The following is a 17,212-nucleotide window of genomic DNA, read 5'->3' on the forward strand; positions in this document are numbered from 1 at the left end:
CAGGTTAAAGACTTTTTCCTATGAAACCTTCACCGTCTCTCCAAACTGACAGTGATTAGTTGATCAGTTTCTCCTCTGTGCCCTAGGCTGTAAGTAGGTAACACCTCTTTGTTCCTCAGACTATATTCATGTAATCAGCACTCAGTAACTATTGACTTATCAGTGACTTTTGTGGAATACTCATGGGGGCTGAATCAATGATTAATCAAAGCTACACTTGTCTTAAAATTTTTGTTTAACAAACTAATATAATGCTTATTATGTGCAAGGCGCTGTTCTATGTACCTTAAAACAATCCTAGTAGATAGTTAATATTGTTGCCATCATTCTACATATAGGTAGACTGAGGCACAGAGAGGTCAAGTAACTTGCCCGAAGTCACAGAGCTCATAAGTGGCAGAGCTGGGACTTAAACCAGGCAGTTTGGACCAGAGTCTACTCTTAACCATTACTGCATGCTGGCTGTCTCATTATCTGCCACTGTTGTTCTAAATGTAAATGGCTTATTTAAATGTAGATTACCCAGAGCATCTCACTGTACCTTAGGCACTAACTTCTGGGTACAATAGGTCTTCAATCTCAGTTATTTTAGTGATCTGTTCTCATGCTGACTGACAAGGGCCATTGGACGGAGCAGCCTCCTTTTTTCGTTGTTATTGAAAAAGAGAAATTACTTTCGTCTTTTTTGAGTTTCACTCTGTTGCCCAGGCTGGAGTGCAGTGGTGCGATCTTGGCTCACTGCAACCTCCGCCTCCCAGGTTCAAGCGATTCTCCTGCCTCAGCCTCCCAAGTAACTGGGATTACAGGCACCTACCACCACGCCTGGCTAATTTTTGTACTTTTAGTAGAGATGGGGTTTCACCATGTTGGACCAGGCTGGTCTCAAGCTCCTGACTTCAAGTGACCCACCCACCTCAGCCTCCCAAAGTGCTGGGATTACAGGCATGAGCCCCCACACCCAGCCGATAAGTTACTTTCTAGACAAGATAATATTTCAATTGACAAGAAGATGAGAAAGAAATCAGAGCACAAGAAAGTCATCCGGTAATTGTGAAGAACATTGTGGTGATAGCTTTGTTGTTCTGTCACTGGATTATGGTTTATTTTGGTTGTGTTTGGTTTTGTGGGAGGCTTCCCACAAGTTTGCTCTTTGGAGAAGGAATGCTCTTATCTTTAATCTGTCCAATTTCCTAATCTCTGTGATTTCTGCCCCGCAGTGAGTTTTGAAGATTGCACCGGTCGACAAAGGACAGCCTATTTTTCCCTCGACACCCGATTCAAAGTGGGCCCAGATGGTGTGATTACAGTCAAAAGGCCTCTACAGTTTCATAACCCACAGATCCATTTCTTGGTCTACGCCTGGGACTCCACCTACAGAAAGTTTTCCACCAAAGTCACGCTGAATACAGTGGGGCACCACAGCCGCACCCCGCCCCTTCATGTATGTTGGCATTTTTCTGAGAAGTTCGCTGTTGTTTTAGTGCGCTATCTGATCCAGGTTTCTCAGCCTTGGTACCGTTGCCATTTTGGACTGGATGATTTTGTGTTGCAGGGGTTGTCCTGTGCACCATGTAGGATGTTTAGCAAGCATCCCTGGCCTTAACTGGGTAGACACCAGTAGCACTTCCACCACTTGTGACAACCCAAAGTGTCTCCACATGTTGCCAGTGGCCCCTGGGGGGACCAATCAGCCCCGGTTGAGAGCTCTTGGTCTAACTGAATAATTCTTGCTGGGGTTTTTGGGGTGTGGGGATCGGGTAGTGTAGAAGAGTGGTAAAGGCCTGGACACCGTCTGGGACTGAATCTCAGCCGTGCCATTTACTACTTGGGTAACGTTGGAGGAATTATGTCACCTGTCTATGCTGGAGCGTCCTTATCTGTAAAATGGAGATAATAGTGAGGATGGAATTAATTAATGCATGTGAAATGCTAAAAGTACGCAAGGCATAATTAGTCATTGTTAGCTATCTTTACAACTCCCCTCCTGGGGGAAGAAGAATGAATGAGAGCTGGATTCTTTTTCTCTCTCTCTCTCTCTTTTTTTTTTTTTTTTTTTTTTTTTTGAGACGGAGTCTCGCTCTGTCACCCAGGCTGGACTGCAGTGGCCGGATCTCAGCTCACTGCAAGCTCCGCCTCCTGGGTTCACGCCATTCTCCGGCCTCAGCCTCCCGAGTAGCTGGGACTACAGGCGCCCGCCACCACGCCCGGCTAGTTTTTTGTATTTCTTAATAGAGACGGGGTTTCACCGTGTTAGCCAGGATGGTCTTTTTTTTTTTTTTAAAGACGTAGTCTCACTCTGTGGCCCAGGCTGGAGTGCAGTGGTGCGACTCACAGCAACCTCCACCTCCCCAGTTCAAGTGATTCTCCTGCCTCAGCCTCCTGAGTAGCTGGGATGACAGGTGCCCGCCACCACATCCGGCTAATTTTTGTACTTTTAGTAGAGGCAAGGTTTCAGCATGTTGGCCAGGCTGGTCTTGAATTCCTGACCTCAAATGATCTGCCTGCCTCGGCCTCCCAAAGTGCTGAGATTACAGGAGTGAGCCACCGTGCCTGGCCGAGAGCTGGATTCTCTGATCATTTTGCTTTTTGTGCTTCCAGTAAGAAGAGTCTTGGCAAAGCAAGAGAAGAACCAGTGGGCAGCTCTTGCCCCATTAGACTGTAACCTCCACAAGACCCTTTCCCATGGTATTTGCAGTGCCTGGCCTTAGGTCTGGCCCATACCAGGAACAGACAAACAGATGAATTGGCCATGAATGGAAGGATGGATGGATGTCTGCCTAGGTTCTTGGCAGGAATGTTTCTAGGGGTTGTTAATCGAAGCGAGTTTCTCAAGTGCTCCCGTGGTGCTTCCTACCGAAATGTCTCTCTGGGGGATATTCTGGTTGTGTCCTGCTTACTGCTTTGGAAGTGTGGAATGTGTTGTAAGTGCCAGGGCCAGTAAGGTTGGCATCTTCTTTTCTCCCTGAAGACTCTTGATATTCTTGGAACTTAATGGTCCTCCTGATCTGATTTTTCTCCCTGGTGTAATTAGACCAGAAAAATGAGGAGTCTAATACTATAGGACTATATTAACATAGCTCCTTGACTCAGAGTCTCCAAGGGACCCCATCATTCATGTGAAAAAATGTCAGCACAGTGAGTCCTTGCCAAGCAGCTGTGTGTGGAAGCCTCTTACGATCCAGAGACAGTTTTATTTTATTTTTTTAGAGATAGAGTCTTGCTCTGTCTCCCAGGCTGGAGGGCAGTGGTGCAATTTCGGCTCAAGGACACTTCCGCCTCCCGGGTTCAAACAATTCTTCTGCCTCAACCTCTCAAGTAGCTAGGATTATAGGCACCTGCCACCACGCCTGGCTAATTTTTGTATTTTTAGTAGAGATGGTTTTACCATGTTGGCCAGGCTGGTCTCGATCTTCCCACCTCAGCCTCCCAAAGTGCTGGGATTATAGGTTTGAGCCACTGTGCCTGGCTGCAGAGACAGTTTTGAGCTTCAGTCTTCAACTTTGCTTCCACATCTCTTGAACTTTGTGTCTGCCTCCATGTCTGCTGTATCAGGATTGGGTTCAAGTACGTGTTATATAAATCTCCCAATTGTCGTGGTTTGTGCAAAATACTCTCAAGTTAAGGAAGCCCTAGGGTAAGCTGTGCCCAGTATGGAGACTTGATAGTCATCAAGAGTCCAGGTTCCCCCATTCCTTTTTGCTCCATCATCTTCAGCACATGACTTCATCCTCAAGGAGACGTCATGATCCCAGTGATCCCAGATGGCTGCTGGAGCTCCAGTCATCATGTCTTTTTTTTTTTAAATCATGTTTATTCTAGGCAAGAAGAAGGAGAAAGGAGAAGCACAAAAATGCATTACTTAATTATCTGTCTGCCTTTTAAGAAACCTTTGTGGAATTCTCCTCAAGCAACACTTGAGAAACACTGACCAAAACTTAGCCTCATGACCACATCTAGCTGCACGTGCAGTCTAGGGAATGTAGTCTTATATGAATACATTTCTGGAACGTATATCCCAGAATTAGAAAATTGAGATATATATTGGAGAGATAGGTTTTTATTTTGTTTTTAATCAGGAACAAAGAATGGATATTGGGTGGTAGGTAGCAGATTCTGCCTCAGCTGGTTTGAGATTCACCTTGGTTTGTCTCTGTAGTTCAAAGGATCCTTCTGGAACCAGATAGTACTGTAATTAGATGGCAGTCTTACCTCGCTTTCAATATATATTTATTAATTTTCAACTTTTTAAAAAACAACATACCCAGGTAACAAAATTTTTTTTTATTTTTTGGAGACAGAGTCTTGCTCTGTCACTCAGGCTGGAGCACAGTCTCGGGAGCACAGCTCACTGCAGCCTTGACCCCCCAGGCTCAAGCAATCCTCCTGCCTCAATCTTCCATGTAGCTGGGACCACAGGGTGCACCACCATGCCCAGCTAATTTTTAATTTTTATTATTATTACGTTTTTTTTTTTTTTGTAGAGATAAGGTCTCACCTTGTTGCGCAGGCTCACTACATTTGTATAAGAACAGATCTTAGTCTCTAGTTCTTTCACCTTATTTGGGTGAGTTTTCTCAGTCTGGCATCCTTCTTTTCTTTTCTTTCTTTTCTTTTCTTCCCTTTCCCCTTCCCTTCCTTTTGTGTTTTTAGTAGAGATGGAGTTTTACCGTGTTGGTCAGGCTGGTCTTGAGCTCCTGACCTCAAGCAGTCCACTTGCCTTGGCCTCCCAAAGTGCTGGGATTACAGGCGTGTGCCACCGCGCCCCACCTGGTATCCTATTTTCCTGAGGGATCAGTTCCATGTGCAGTATTTTCAGGCATGACTCCCTTTGATTTCACGCATGAAAATGTTAGTGTTATGTTTTGCCAGCACAGTGTTCATCATTATTCATTCTCTGAAAATATTCCACAGTCCTAATGTCAGCAAGGCGTGCATGTTCCTTTCCTTTTCAATGTGATAACTGGGTTTGCATTCATTCATGAGTGCCCATGTGCTCACCATGGCTGTGCAAGGTAGCTGGGTTTTGTTGATGTTGTTTTGTTTGTTTTTGTTTGTTTTTGAGATGGAGTTTCATTCTTGTCGCCCAGGCTAGAGTGCAGTGGCACATCTTGTTCACTGCAACCTCCACCTCCTGGATTCAAGCAATTCCCCTGCTTCAACCTCCCGAGTAGCTGGGATTACAGGTGTGCGCCACCACGCCCAGCTAATTTTTGTATTATTAGTAGAAACGGGTTTCACCATGTTGGCCAGGCTGGTCTCGAGCTCACTTCAGGTGATCCACCCACCTTGGCCTCCCAAAGGAAAAACCTGCTGGGATTACAGGCATGAGCCACTGCGCCTAGTGAAGGTGGCTGTTTTAAGGCTTAGGATACAGTGGTTTTTCTGGGGTTGTTTTTTGTTTGTTTGTTTGTTGTTGTTTTTGAGACAGAGTCTCACTCTGTTTCCCAGGTCAGAGTGCAGTGACATGATCTCGGCTCACTTCAACTTCCGCCTCCCGGACTCAAGCGATTTTCTTGCCTCAGCCTCCTGAGTAGCTGGAATTACAGGCACATGCCACCATGCCTGGCTAATTTTTGTTTGTTTGTTTTTGAGACATGATCTCTGTTATCCAGGCTGGAGTGCAGTAGCACGATCTCAGCTCACTGCAACCTCTGCCTCCCGGGTTCGTACCTCAGCCTCCCAAGTAATTGGGACCTCATGTGTGCGCCACCATGCCCAACTAATTTTTGTATTTTTAGTAGAGGCGGGGTTTTGCCATGTTGGCCAAGCTGATCCCAAACTCCTGACCTCAAGTGATCCGCCCACCTTGGCCCCCCAACGTGCTGGGATTACAGGTGTAAACCACCACTCCTGGCCCAGGATACAGTGTTGAGGGTCAGTTTTTTATTTTGTTCCTGTGCTGGGGTCAAATCTCAATAAAACCATAGCTCAGTGTTTTCCAACCAGTCCAGCCATCATCTGCATCATTACCTTTGTTGAGCACTTACTGTGTTTCAGGCACTATTCACAGTGCTTTAAATGTGCAATACCAGCATCTCATTTCATCCTCCCAAGAATTCTATGAGATAGGTTCTAATACTATCCCCATTTCAGACATTAGGAAGCTGTAGTACAGAGAAGTTAAGTAATATCTGCCTGGGGCAAGGAGGCACCATCGTGAGGATTTAAAGCCAGGCAGCCTAGCTCCAGAGCCTGCCCTTGGCTCAGGCTGGGCTGCCTCTCTAGGAGACAAACACAGGATGTAGAGGGCAGAGAGTGTAGGTGTGTGCGCATGTGTGCACTTGTGGCCAGTGTGCAGCATTGAGGAAGGGCTCTGTGATGATACCTGGTTATATCTCACATGTATCTGGTGCATCTTTAATCTTTTTTTTTTTTTTTTTTTTTTTTTTTGAGATGGAGTCTCTCTCTGTCACCCAGGCTGGAGTGCAGTGGCGCCATCTCGGCTCACTACAAGCTCCGCTTCCCGGGTTCACACCATTCTCCTGCCTCAGCCTCCTGAGTAGCTGGGACCACAGGCGCCTGCCACCACGCCCAGCTAATTTTTTGTATTTTTAGTAGAGACGGGGCTTCACCAGGTTAGCCAGGATGGTCTCGATCTCCTGACCTCGTGATCCACCCGCCTCGGCCTCCCAAAGTGCTGGGATTACAGGCGTGAGCCACTGCGCCTGGCACATCTTCAATCTTAAAGCCAGAAAATAGAGCTGAACTCAAACTTGGCAAGCAGTGATCAGTGACTGTGAGTTTTTATGTGGACGGTGAGAGATGGAATTTTCCCCTGGAAACTTTACTACAGTAATCACTTTAAAACACTTAAACAATTTGGCAAATATTTTCCTTCCATTTTCAACTCTCTTATTTCCCTGCATGTGCATAAAGTTATCTTTATTGCATATGAAAACTGTTCAATACAAGTCTCAAAGGGTATTTTTGGCTCCCATCCCAACAGCTTCTGTTAGAACAAATGGAAACCATATAGATATAATGATACAGTGAAATGAAGAGATTTGTATTGATCACAAAGTAGTTCTTAGTACCCGTCCTCAAAATCTACTTGTTTTGGCTGATAACTCCACTTTGGAGACCTATGTCCCCAAGAAAAACATGAAAGAGGCTGGGTGCGGTGACTCACACCTGTAATCCCTGCAAATTGGGAAGCCAAAGCAGGAGAATCACTTGAGCCCAGGAGTTCGAGACCAGCCTGGGCAAGATGGCAAGACCCTGCCTCTACAAAAATTAAACAAAACTTAAAAATTAGGTGCATGTGGTGGTACATGCCTGTAGTTCCAGCTACTTGATAGGCTGAGGTCAGAGGCTCACCTGAGCTCAGGAGTTTGAGGCTGCAGTGAGCTTTGATCACTTCACTGCACTCCAGCCTGGGTGAAAGAGCAAGACCCTGTCTCTATTTTAAAAAAGAAAATAAAAGAAATCGAAAACCCAAATATTCAGTTGTTGAGTAAGCTCTGATATTAAATCATCAGAGTATAATGTTGCTATTAAAAATCACATTATGGGCTGGGTGTGGTGGCTTATGCCTATAATCCCAGCATTTTGGGAGGCCAAGTTGCTTAAACTCACAAGTTCGAGACCAGCCTGGGTAACATGGCAAAACCCTATGTCTACTAAAAATACAAAAATTAGTCAGGCACAGTGGTGTGCACCTGTAGTCCCAGCTAGTCAGGAAGCTGAGATGGGGCGGATGACTTGAGCCTGGGAGGCAGAGGTTGCAGTGAGACAGTCTTGCTGCTGTACCCCAGCCTCAGTGATAGAGCCAGATCTTGTCTCAAAAAAATAAAAATGAGATTATGTAGGCTTGAAACAGCTTGTAAATTATAACATCAAACCCTGAAACCAATACTTGTGTATGCATGATGATTATTGGAACTCTGGACACTAAGAAGGATAAAAAGAGAATGCGGTCTTTATGATACAGCAAAGGGGCTCATTGGTTTTTGTTTTGGTTGGTCATTTTGGTGCATATATATAATTTGTCATTGATAAGAGAATGTATCATTAAATTCAAACTGTACACTGCCCACAGAAGGCTAGGGATGCTGTCTGGCTAGGTTGGACTATTAGACCTGTAGTATCCGTCCTGAATTGTCTCATCTTGTTCCTCATCTTCTTTCCTTTTAGGCCTCTGTTTCTGGAGTCCAAGCAGAATTGCTCACATTTCCCAACTCCTCTCCTGGCCTCAGAAGACGGAAGAGAGACTGGGTTATTCCTCCTATCAGCTGCCCAGAAAATGAAAAAGGCCCATTTCCTAAAAACCTGGTTCAGGTAGAGAAAGAAGTTCTCTATTTCTCTGGGAGGGATTTGGCAGAGAAGTACCAAGGAGAGAAACGGAAAAGACCGAATGTTGGGATCCTTCTTTACTAATACTTTTTCTTTCATTTTGTTTTCAGATCAAATCCAACAAAGACAAAGAAGGCAAGGTTTTCTACAGCATCACTGGCCAAGGAGCTGACACACCGCCTGTTGGTGTCTTTATTATTGAAAGAGAAACAGGATGGCTGAAAGTGACAGAGCCTCTGGATAGAGAAAACATTGCCACATACACTGTAAGTATCTCTTAGAAGCTTGTTGACACTGGGGTAGCATCCATCCAGGATTTTTTGGTCAACCCATGCTGGATCTCCAGATCAGAGGCTCTGAACACATGAGGAGCTTGATACCTCTTGACCTGTTGCTAAGGAGAAATGATGGGAGAATGTGGGACAGTTTGGGGTTGTTAATTTTTCTCCTTGTCAGGAAGAAAGGAAGGAGAATCCCCATGCATCCTCATACAACCAGGGCAAATTTAGACCCAAGATGTCAACCTGTTCTTGGGGCTGGAAGTCCCTGACCTAAAGGAACAGGACAGTGATGATAAAAGGGAACAAAACCCATTTCTTGGGCTTGGCAGCAGCAAGAGCTTGAGGAAACCAAGAAGTTTTTTTTTTTTTTTTTTTTTTTTTTTTGAGATAGAGTTTTGCTGTGTCACCCAGGCTGGAATGCAATAACGTGATCTCAGCTTACCACAACCTCCACTTCCTGGGTTCAAGTGATTCTCCTGCTTCAGCCTCCTGAGTAACTGGATTATAGGCAACTGCCATCACGCCAAGCTGATTTTTTGTGTTTTTAGTAAGATGGGGTTTTACCATGTTGGCCAGAGTGGTCTCAAACTCCTGAACTCAGGTGATTCACCCTACTTGGCCTCCCAAAGTACTGGAATTACAGGAGTGAGCCACCGTGCCCGGCCTGCAAGAGGTCATTTTTTTTGTTTTGGTTTTGGATTTTTTTTTTTTTTGAGACAGAGTCTACCTATGTCACTCAGGCTGGTGTGCAGTAGTACAATCATAGCTCACTGCATCCTGGACCTTCTGGGCCCAAGCGACACTCCCACCTCATCTTCCTGAGTAGCTGAGACTAAAGGCGCAGGCCACCACACCCAGCTAATTTTTGTATTTTTTGTGGAAACAAGATCTTGCTATGTTGCCCAGGCTTGAGCTCAAGCAATCTGCCCACCTTGGCCTCCCAAAGTGCTGAGATTACATGAGCCACCACGCCTGGCCAGGAAGTCATATATTGATGCCAAATTCAGAAATATCTGGGGGAAATGCTAGACCAGAAGGACCAGAGCAAGTTTCACCCTGCATGGAATAAGAGTTCTTCAGGACCCCACCTTTATCTCTAGGCCTGAAGCCCTGGTCCTCATGTGGGAAATGGGAGGTCTGAGCCAGTGGGGGTGTTCCACTCCATGGGTCTTTCCTTGTTATGATCTCATTGAAGCAGCAGCAGCACATGTGTGAGAAAAGTCACCCACTGGGGTCTCAGAGAGTGGGAAGGTGTGGCAGCCCAGGGAGTACACTCTGCTCTGGCCGGGCTCCTTCTGCCACATTTTCTTCCTCATCAGAGCTCAATTCACCCTCACTTGGTTCTTTCAGCTCTTCTCTCATGCTGTGTCATCCAACGGGAATGCAGTTGAGGACCCAATGGAGATTTTGATCACGGTGACCGATCAGAATGACAACAAGCCCGTGTTCACCCAGGAGGTCTTTAAGGGGTCTGTCATGGAAGGTGCTCTTCCAGGTATATCCACTAATGAGAATCTGAATATCCAGAAAGACTCTTAGGTTCTTTGGACCCCAAAGTGTTGTCCAACTCCGAAGGTTATGTAACTAAAGCTGACCCTTCCTATGGACAGAACTTCTTGGGAAGCCATTGTTGTGTTATATGCATGTGTATAACAGTCTACCTATGGAACATATAAAACAGGGAGAGTTTAAGAACAATCTTCCCTTTTTTCTTGTTAAATTTTTTTTTTTAGGCTGGGCATGGTGGCTCACGCCTATAATCCCAGCACTTTGGGAGGCCAAGGCGGGTGGATTACCTCTAGTCAGGAGTTCAAGATCAGCCTGACCAACATGGTGAAACCTCATGTGTACTAAAAATACGAAAAAATTAGCCAGGCGTGGTGGCGTGTGCCTGTAATCCCAGCTACTTGGGAGGCTGAGGCAGGAGAATTGCTTGAACCTGGTAGGTGGAGGTTGCAGTGAGCTAAGATTGCGCCACTGCACTCCAGCTGGGGTGACAGATCCAGACTCTGTCTCAAAAAAAAAAAAAAAATTTATAGAGATAGGGTCTCACTTTGTTGTTCAGGCTACTTTCAAACTCCTGGCCTCAAGCAATCCTCCAACCTCAGCCCCACAAGCTGCTAAGATTATAGGCATGAGCTACTATACCTGGCTAAGAACAACCTTCCTAATTAAGGAACAGATCTTTGCCAGTACCTTAAAGTCCTAAACAATCTCCCTTGATCACATTCTTTTCTCTCTTCCATAAAGATAACCACACCCTAGGCTGGGCACGGTGGTTCATGCCTGGAATCCCAGCACGTTAGGAGGCCGAGGAGGCAGGCAGATCACCTGAGGTCTGAAGTTCAAGACCAGCCTGACCAACATGGAGAAACCCTGTCTCTACTAAAAATACAAAGTTAGCTGGGCGTGGTGGCACATGCCTATAATCCCAGATACTTGGGAGGCTGAGGCAGGAGAATCGCTTGAACCTGGGAGGCAGAGGTTGTAGTGAGCCGAGTTTGCGCCGTTGCGTTCCAGCCTGGGCAACGGGAGCAAAACTCTGTCTCAAAAAAAAAAAAAAAGATGACCGCACCCTGACTTTTGTGGTAATCATTCCCTTTCTTTTCTTTATTACCATTTGTGTATTTATACCTGAATAATAAATTGATAGTTAGAGCTTTCTTCCTCCCCTAGCACTTTGGTAAGAATTCTAGGAATTAGATAATGGGGGAACTCTGACATGGTACCACCCCCATGTCCCCTCCTTTATCCCTCAGGGCAGAATTGGATTAAGCAACACTGACCCTGTCCCAAAGGGTCAGTTTGTCTAAACTTTCATCTCCTTGAACTCTTCCAGGGACCTCTGTAATGGAGGTCTCAGCCACAGACGCGGACGATGATGTGAACACCTACAATGCCGCCATCGCTTACAGCATCCTCAGCCAAGATCCTGAGCTGCCTGACAAAAATATGTTCACCATTAACAAGAACACAGGAGTCATCAGTGTGGTCACCACTGGGCTGGACCGAGAGGTCAGGTGTCAGGAGGATCCAGAGGGTGTGGAGGACAAATGTATATTAGCTCAATCCCGTGGACAAAGCAAAATCCTGCTAGGCCACCTGTCAGTTAATAAAGTGTTGGTCTGAGCTTTGCATCTAAGCTTCTGCCCAGAGGTTCCGTGCCTAGAAGACAGGCTGACTGGCATGAAGCAGATGGTTAAATATTCTGGTTCCATGTGTTGGGCTGGGCTAGGCCAGAGGTGGCTGGTAGTCCTGGTCCTAACTTGGTTGCATTGATCTCTCTGCAGAGTTTCCCTATGTATACCCTGGTGGTTCAAGCTGCTGACCTTCAAGGTGAAGGGTTAAGCACAACAGCAACAGCTGTCATCACAGTCACTGACACCAATGATAACCCTCCAGTCTTCAATCCCACCACGGTAATTCTACAACTCCTCAGAGGGTTTCCAAAGAAAGGTCTTTTGTTGTTCGTGAACTAAGTTTCACCACTGCTTATGGGCAAAGTCTTTGAAAACTCTCTCCAGACTAGCGAATGTTAACTTTAAACTTAAAAGCAAGCATCTTGAGATGGCAGTTGTCTTTTAGCATCTTTTTTCCACCCTTGGCCTGGGGCCAATTGGCTCAAGATTGTGAAGTTGCAAAAAGCACCTACTGATTTCATATCTGCATATGGTACATTTTTATAGCAAATATTACCGGGTTTCATTTCTTCATTGAACACGTATTTTCTAAGTTTATATTAGGCACTGTGTTAGACAGTGGAGATACCATCACACACAAAGCAGACAAAGATTCTATTCTCATGGTGTTTCTACTATAGCTAGGAAGACATCTTATGAGAGTTATTGAACACCAAGGATATTACATGCATTCAAGGAGAAGGTGTTGAGAACCAAGTAGGGGAAGTTTAAATCATCCTGTATAATGGCCAGGCGTGGTGGTTCACACCTGTAATCCCAACAAGTTTGGAGGCCAAGGCTGTTTGGAGTTTGAGACCAGCCCGGCCTTAAGGACGGAGTTTGAGACCAGCCCGGCCAACGTGGCGAAACCCTGTCTCAACTAAAAATACAAAAATTAGCTGGGCATGTTGGTGCATGCTTGTAATCCCAGCTATTTGGGAGGCTGAGGCATGAGAGTTGCTCGAACCCAGGAGGTGGAGGCTGCAGTGAGCTGAGATTGCACCATTGCAACCCAATGTGCCCATTGCCTGGTCTCTCCTCATCACATCTGCTCCTCGAAGCTTGCTTTCAGTTAGCCAGGTGTGGTGGCGCATGTGTGTGGTCCCAGCTACTCTGGAGACTGAGGTGGGAGGATTGCTTGAGCTCAGGAGGTTGAGGCTACAGTGAGCCATGATCGCTCCAATACACTCCAGCCTGATGACAGTGAGATCCTGTCTCAAACAACTAAAAAAGAGGATTCCTTTAGCCCCCTGAGACTCAGCTCTGCTAGCAGTCTTGGTACTTTGTAAATGACCCATCTCTTTCCTCTGCAGTACAAGGGTCAAGTGCCTGAGAATGAGGCTAACTTCGTAATCACCACACTGAAAGTGACTGATGCTGACGTCCCCAATACCCCAGCGTGGGAGGCTGTATACACTATATTGAATGATAATGACGGACAATTTGTTGTCACCACAAATCCAGTGACCAACGATGGCATTTTGAAAACAGCAAAGGTTTGTATGGTACCTGGCAAGATGCAGAAACTGGCATCCTCGAAGCTGTTCATGCCCTTGTCCCCTGGTATCTTCTTAGAAGTAGATTCGCTTTGGCAGGGGGACAGGGTGACTTTCCCAGATTCTAGTGGACCATGTGGGGTTTGCAGTGGCTCTTCCTGCCCATGTAAGAAATCAAGAAACTGGGCTGGGTGTGGTGGATCACGCCTGTAATCCCAGCACTGTGGGACGCTGAGGCAGGTGGATCACGAGGTCAGGAGTTCGAGTCTCTGCTAAAAATACAAAAATTAGCTGGGCATGGTGGCACATGTCTGTAATCTCAGCTACTCGGGAGGCTAAGGCAGAAGAATTGCTTGAACCTGGGAGGTGGAGGTTGCAGTGAGCCGAGATCGCACCATTGCATTCCAGCTCTGGGCAGCAGAGCAAGACTCCATCTCGGGGGGGGGGAGAAAAAGAGGCCGGGCGTGGGGGCTCATGCCTGTAATCCTAGCACTTTGGGAGGCCAATGTGGGCAGATCACAAGGTCAAGAGATCGAGATCATCCTGACCAACATAGTGAAACCTCATCTCTACTAAAAATACAAAAATTAGCTGGGCGTGGTGGCGTGCTCCCACTACTAGCGCGGTCCCAGCTACTAGGGAGGCTAAGGCAGGACAATCACTTGAACCTGGGAGACAGAGGTTGCAGTGAGCCATGATCGTGCCTTGCACTCTAGCCTGGCAACAGAATGAGACTTCGTCTCAAAAAAAAGAAATCAAGAAGCTAAGGCTGCCGGGCGCGGTGGCTCAAGCCTGTAATCCCAGCACTTTGGGAGGCCGAGACGGGCGGATCACGAGGTCAGGAGATCGAGACCATCCTGGCTGACACGGTGAAACCCCGTCTCTACTAAAAATACAAAAAAAACTAGCCGGGCGTGGTGGCTGGCGCCTGTAGTCCCAGCTACTCGGGAGGCTGAGGCAGGAGAATGGCGTAAACCCAGGAGGAGGAGCTTGCAATGAGCTGAGATCCGGCCACTGCACTCCAGCCTGGGCGACAGAGCGAGACTCCGTCTCAAAAAAAAAAAAAAAAAAAAAAAAAAAAAAAAAAAAAAAGAAGCTAAGGCTTCTTGATGGCTCATGGTGGCTCATGCCTGTAATCCCAGCACTTGGGGAGGCCAAGGGGGGCAGATCACCTGAGGTCAAGAGTTTGGGACCAGCCTGGACAACATGGTGAAACCCTGTCTCTACCAAAAATACAAAAATTAACCGGATGTGGTGGTGCACACTTGTAATCCCGGCTGCTTGGGAGGCTGAAGCAGGAGAATTGCTTGAGCCTAGAAGACAGAGGTTGCAGTGAGCCAAGATCACGCCACTGCACTCTGGCCTGGGCAACAGAGTGAGACTCTGTCTGGAAAAAAGGAAAGAAGAAATCAAGAAGCTCTTACACAGGATCCTGAAATTGAAAAAGGCTCTTTCCCAAAACATTCTCCTTCCCTTAGCTCTTTCCATTTTGCAATGAGAGGGAAAATGATTTACTGGTCTCTACTCTTGTGCTGGTTTATTTTAGAAGTGGGGCAGATATGGTTGTTTTTGAAAAATGTCCGAGAAACTTGAAAACTAGCCAAGCACAGTAGTGCATGGCGGTGGGTCCAACTACTTGGGAGGCTGAAGTGGGAGGATCACTTGAGCCCAGGGGGTTGACACTGCACTGAGCTATGATCATGCCACTGTACTCCAACCTGGGCAATATAACGAGACTCTGTCTCTTTAAAAAAAAAAAAAGGTAGCCAGGCACAGTTGCTCACTCCTGTAATCCCAACACTTTGGGAGGCCAAGGTGGGTTGATCACCTGAGGTCAGGTGTTCGAGACCAGCCTGGCCAACATGGTGAAACGTCATCTCTACTAAAAATACAAAAAATTAGCCAGGTGTAGTGGCAGGCTCCTGTAATCCCAGCTACTAGGGAGGCTGAGGCAGGAGAATTGCTTGAAGCTGGGAGGCAGAGGTTGCAGTGAGCCATTGCACTCCAGCCTGGGTGACAAGAGCAAAAATTCTGTCTCAGAAACAAAATAAGGAAAGAAACTTGAAAACTAAGAATTTGAGTGAATTGCTTGTTGAAGTGACTGGATCCCTAGAATAGCCCCAGAGCTTTGACTTCCTCTTGAGTAGGTGAGCAGATCTGAGAAGCCCTGGTAAGTAATTATGGTTTCTGCCATTGAAAGTCATGGCAGAAACCACAGTTACCTTTGCACCAACCTACTGTATTACCAAAAGCAACAGTTAAGGATTTAATTTCATTTTTACTAACACAAAATGTTTTGTTTTGTTTTTAACTTCATTGTTTCTGCTCTCTAGGGCTTGGATTTTGAGGCCAAGCAGCAGTACATTCTACACGTGGCAGTGACGAACGTGGCACCTTTTGAGGTCTCTCTCACCACCTCCACAGCCACCGTCACTGTGGATGTGCTGGATGTGAACGAAGCCCCCATCTTTGTGCCTCCAGAAAAGAGAGTGGAAGTGTCCGAGGACTTTGGCGTGGGCCAGGAAATCACATCCTACACTGCCCGGGAGCCAGACACATTTATGGAACAGAAAATAACGTAAGTGTGAGGATTTTTCAACTGACTTACAGCAGCTGGGTATTTTATATCATTTTATATATAAATCAATAATACATAGTTCATGGCATTTTGTCATTTGTCTGTACAAGACCATTCTCTTAATTTATTTTTTATTCCCTTTATCTGTACTCCTTTCACCTGTTCCCTTCCCTCTACAGACAGCCGTTCTTGGTCTGATGTGCTGCCTCTCTTTGAGCTCTTGTAGTATGGTAGAAATGTGATTTTACTTTGCATAGACAATAGTGTGTTTTTTTGTGTTTGGAGTCTCACTTTGTCACCCAGGATAGTATACAGTGGTGATCTCTGCCTACTGCAGCCTCTGTCTCCTGGGTTCAAGCAATTTTCATGCCTCAGTCTCCCACGTAGCCAGGATTATAGGTGCCCGCTACCACGCCCGGCTAATTTTTGTATTTTTAGTAGAGATGAGGCTTCACCACATTGGCCAGGCTGGTCTCGAACTCCTGACCTCAAGTGATCTGCCCGCCTCCCAAAGTGGTGGGATTACAGGCGTGAGCCCCCGCACCCAGCCCATAGTATTGTGTTCTAAGTAGCTTACTATTAGTATTTCTCCTTTCAAACTTGAAGGTACCTCTATAATGTAAATCACACAGATGCTGAAAACCCACATACCAACCAACCAACTACAACACTTGCTTTAAAATACTCTCATTTTGGGCTGGGTGCAGCGGCTTATGCCTGTAATCCCAAAACTTTGGGAGGTCTAGCAAGTGGATCATGTTGAGGCCAGGCGTTCAAGACCAGCCTGGCCAACATGGTGAAACCCCTGCCTCTACTAACAACACAAGAAATTAGCCAGGCATGGTGGTGCACACCTGTAATCCCAGCTACTTGGGAGGCTGAGGCACGAGAATCACTTGAACCCAAAAGGTTGAGGTTGCAGTGAGCTGAGATCGAGCCACTGCGCTCTAACCTGGGCGACAGAGTGAGACTCCATCTCAAAAAATAATAATAATAAAAACTCTCATTTTCTATATGTAGCCAATGGACTCCTCATAATCTAGAGATATTTCTACATGCTCTGAACTGTAAGGCCTGGCAAGATGCGTTTTAACTGCAGTTTAAAAGAATGGTGAAAAGTCAAAGACAATAATGTAGGATTTGGTTCTGTGATGAAACCCTGGATTGTACAGTTTCCAGGCTGGGCTGAAAGCTTGCAGTAGTGAAATAGATAGTTCAAAGCATCTCCTGGGGCAGATTCAGGGACCAGGTCTCTAGTGTCTGTTTGCAGAGGCCCTTACACCTGGAACAATGACCACTTGATGTAATTCATTGCTTTGCACTTCCAAAGAAGTGAGGCCAAGCCCGCAGGTTCTCAGAGTCCTTTCCTCCTTTGATTTCTTAGTT

At 46.1% G+C, this 17,212-nt stretch overlaps 1 protein-coding gene across 3 annotated transcripts in view; it reads left to right on the top strand.

Annotated features, from left to right (window-relative positions):
- The window catches only part of CDH1 (cadherin 1), a 102,318-nt gene that overhangs the window by 67,688 nt on the left and 17,418 nt on the right, over positions 1 to 17,212 (top strand). For 2 of the 3 annotated variants that reach the window (XM_025369983.1, XM_025369985.1), the window contains 8 exons: positions 1,218 to 1,441; positions 8,134 to 8,277; positions 8,403 to 8,558; positions 9,924 to 10,068; positions 11,413 to 11,588; positions 11,864 to 11,992; positions 13,066 to 13,248; positions 15,582 to 15,826. In XM_025369983.1, coding sequence (XP_025225768.1) covers positions 1,218 to 1,441; positions 8,134 to 8,277; positions 8,403 to 8,558; positions 9,924 to 10,068; positions 11,413 to 11,588; positions 11,864 to 11,992; positions 13,066 to 13,248; positions 15,582 to 15,826 — 1,402 coding nt within the window. The remainder of the gene's footprint in view (positions 1 to 1,217; positions 1,442 to 8,133; positions 8,278 to 8,402; positions 8,559 to 9,923; positions 10,069 to 11,412; positions 11,589 to 11,863; positions 11,993 to 13,065; positions 13,249 to 15,581; positions 15,827 to 17,212) is intronic. The other variant, XM_025369984.1, reaches the window with a different exon arrangement.

The sequence above is a fragment of the Theropithecus gelada genome, chromosome 20 (assembly GCF_003255815.1).
Source record: "Theropithecus gelada isolate Dixy chromosome 20, Tgel_1.0, whole genome shotgun sequence".
NCBI classification, from domain to species: Eukaryota; Metazoa; Chordata; class Mammalia; order Primates; family Cercopithecidae; genus Theropithecus; species Theropithecus gelada.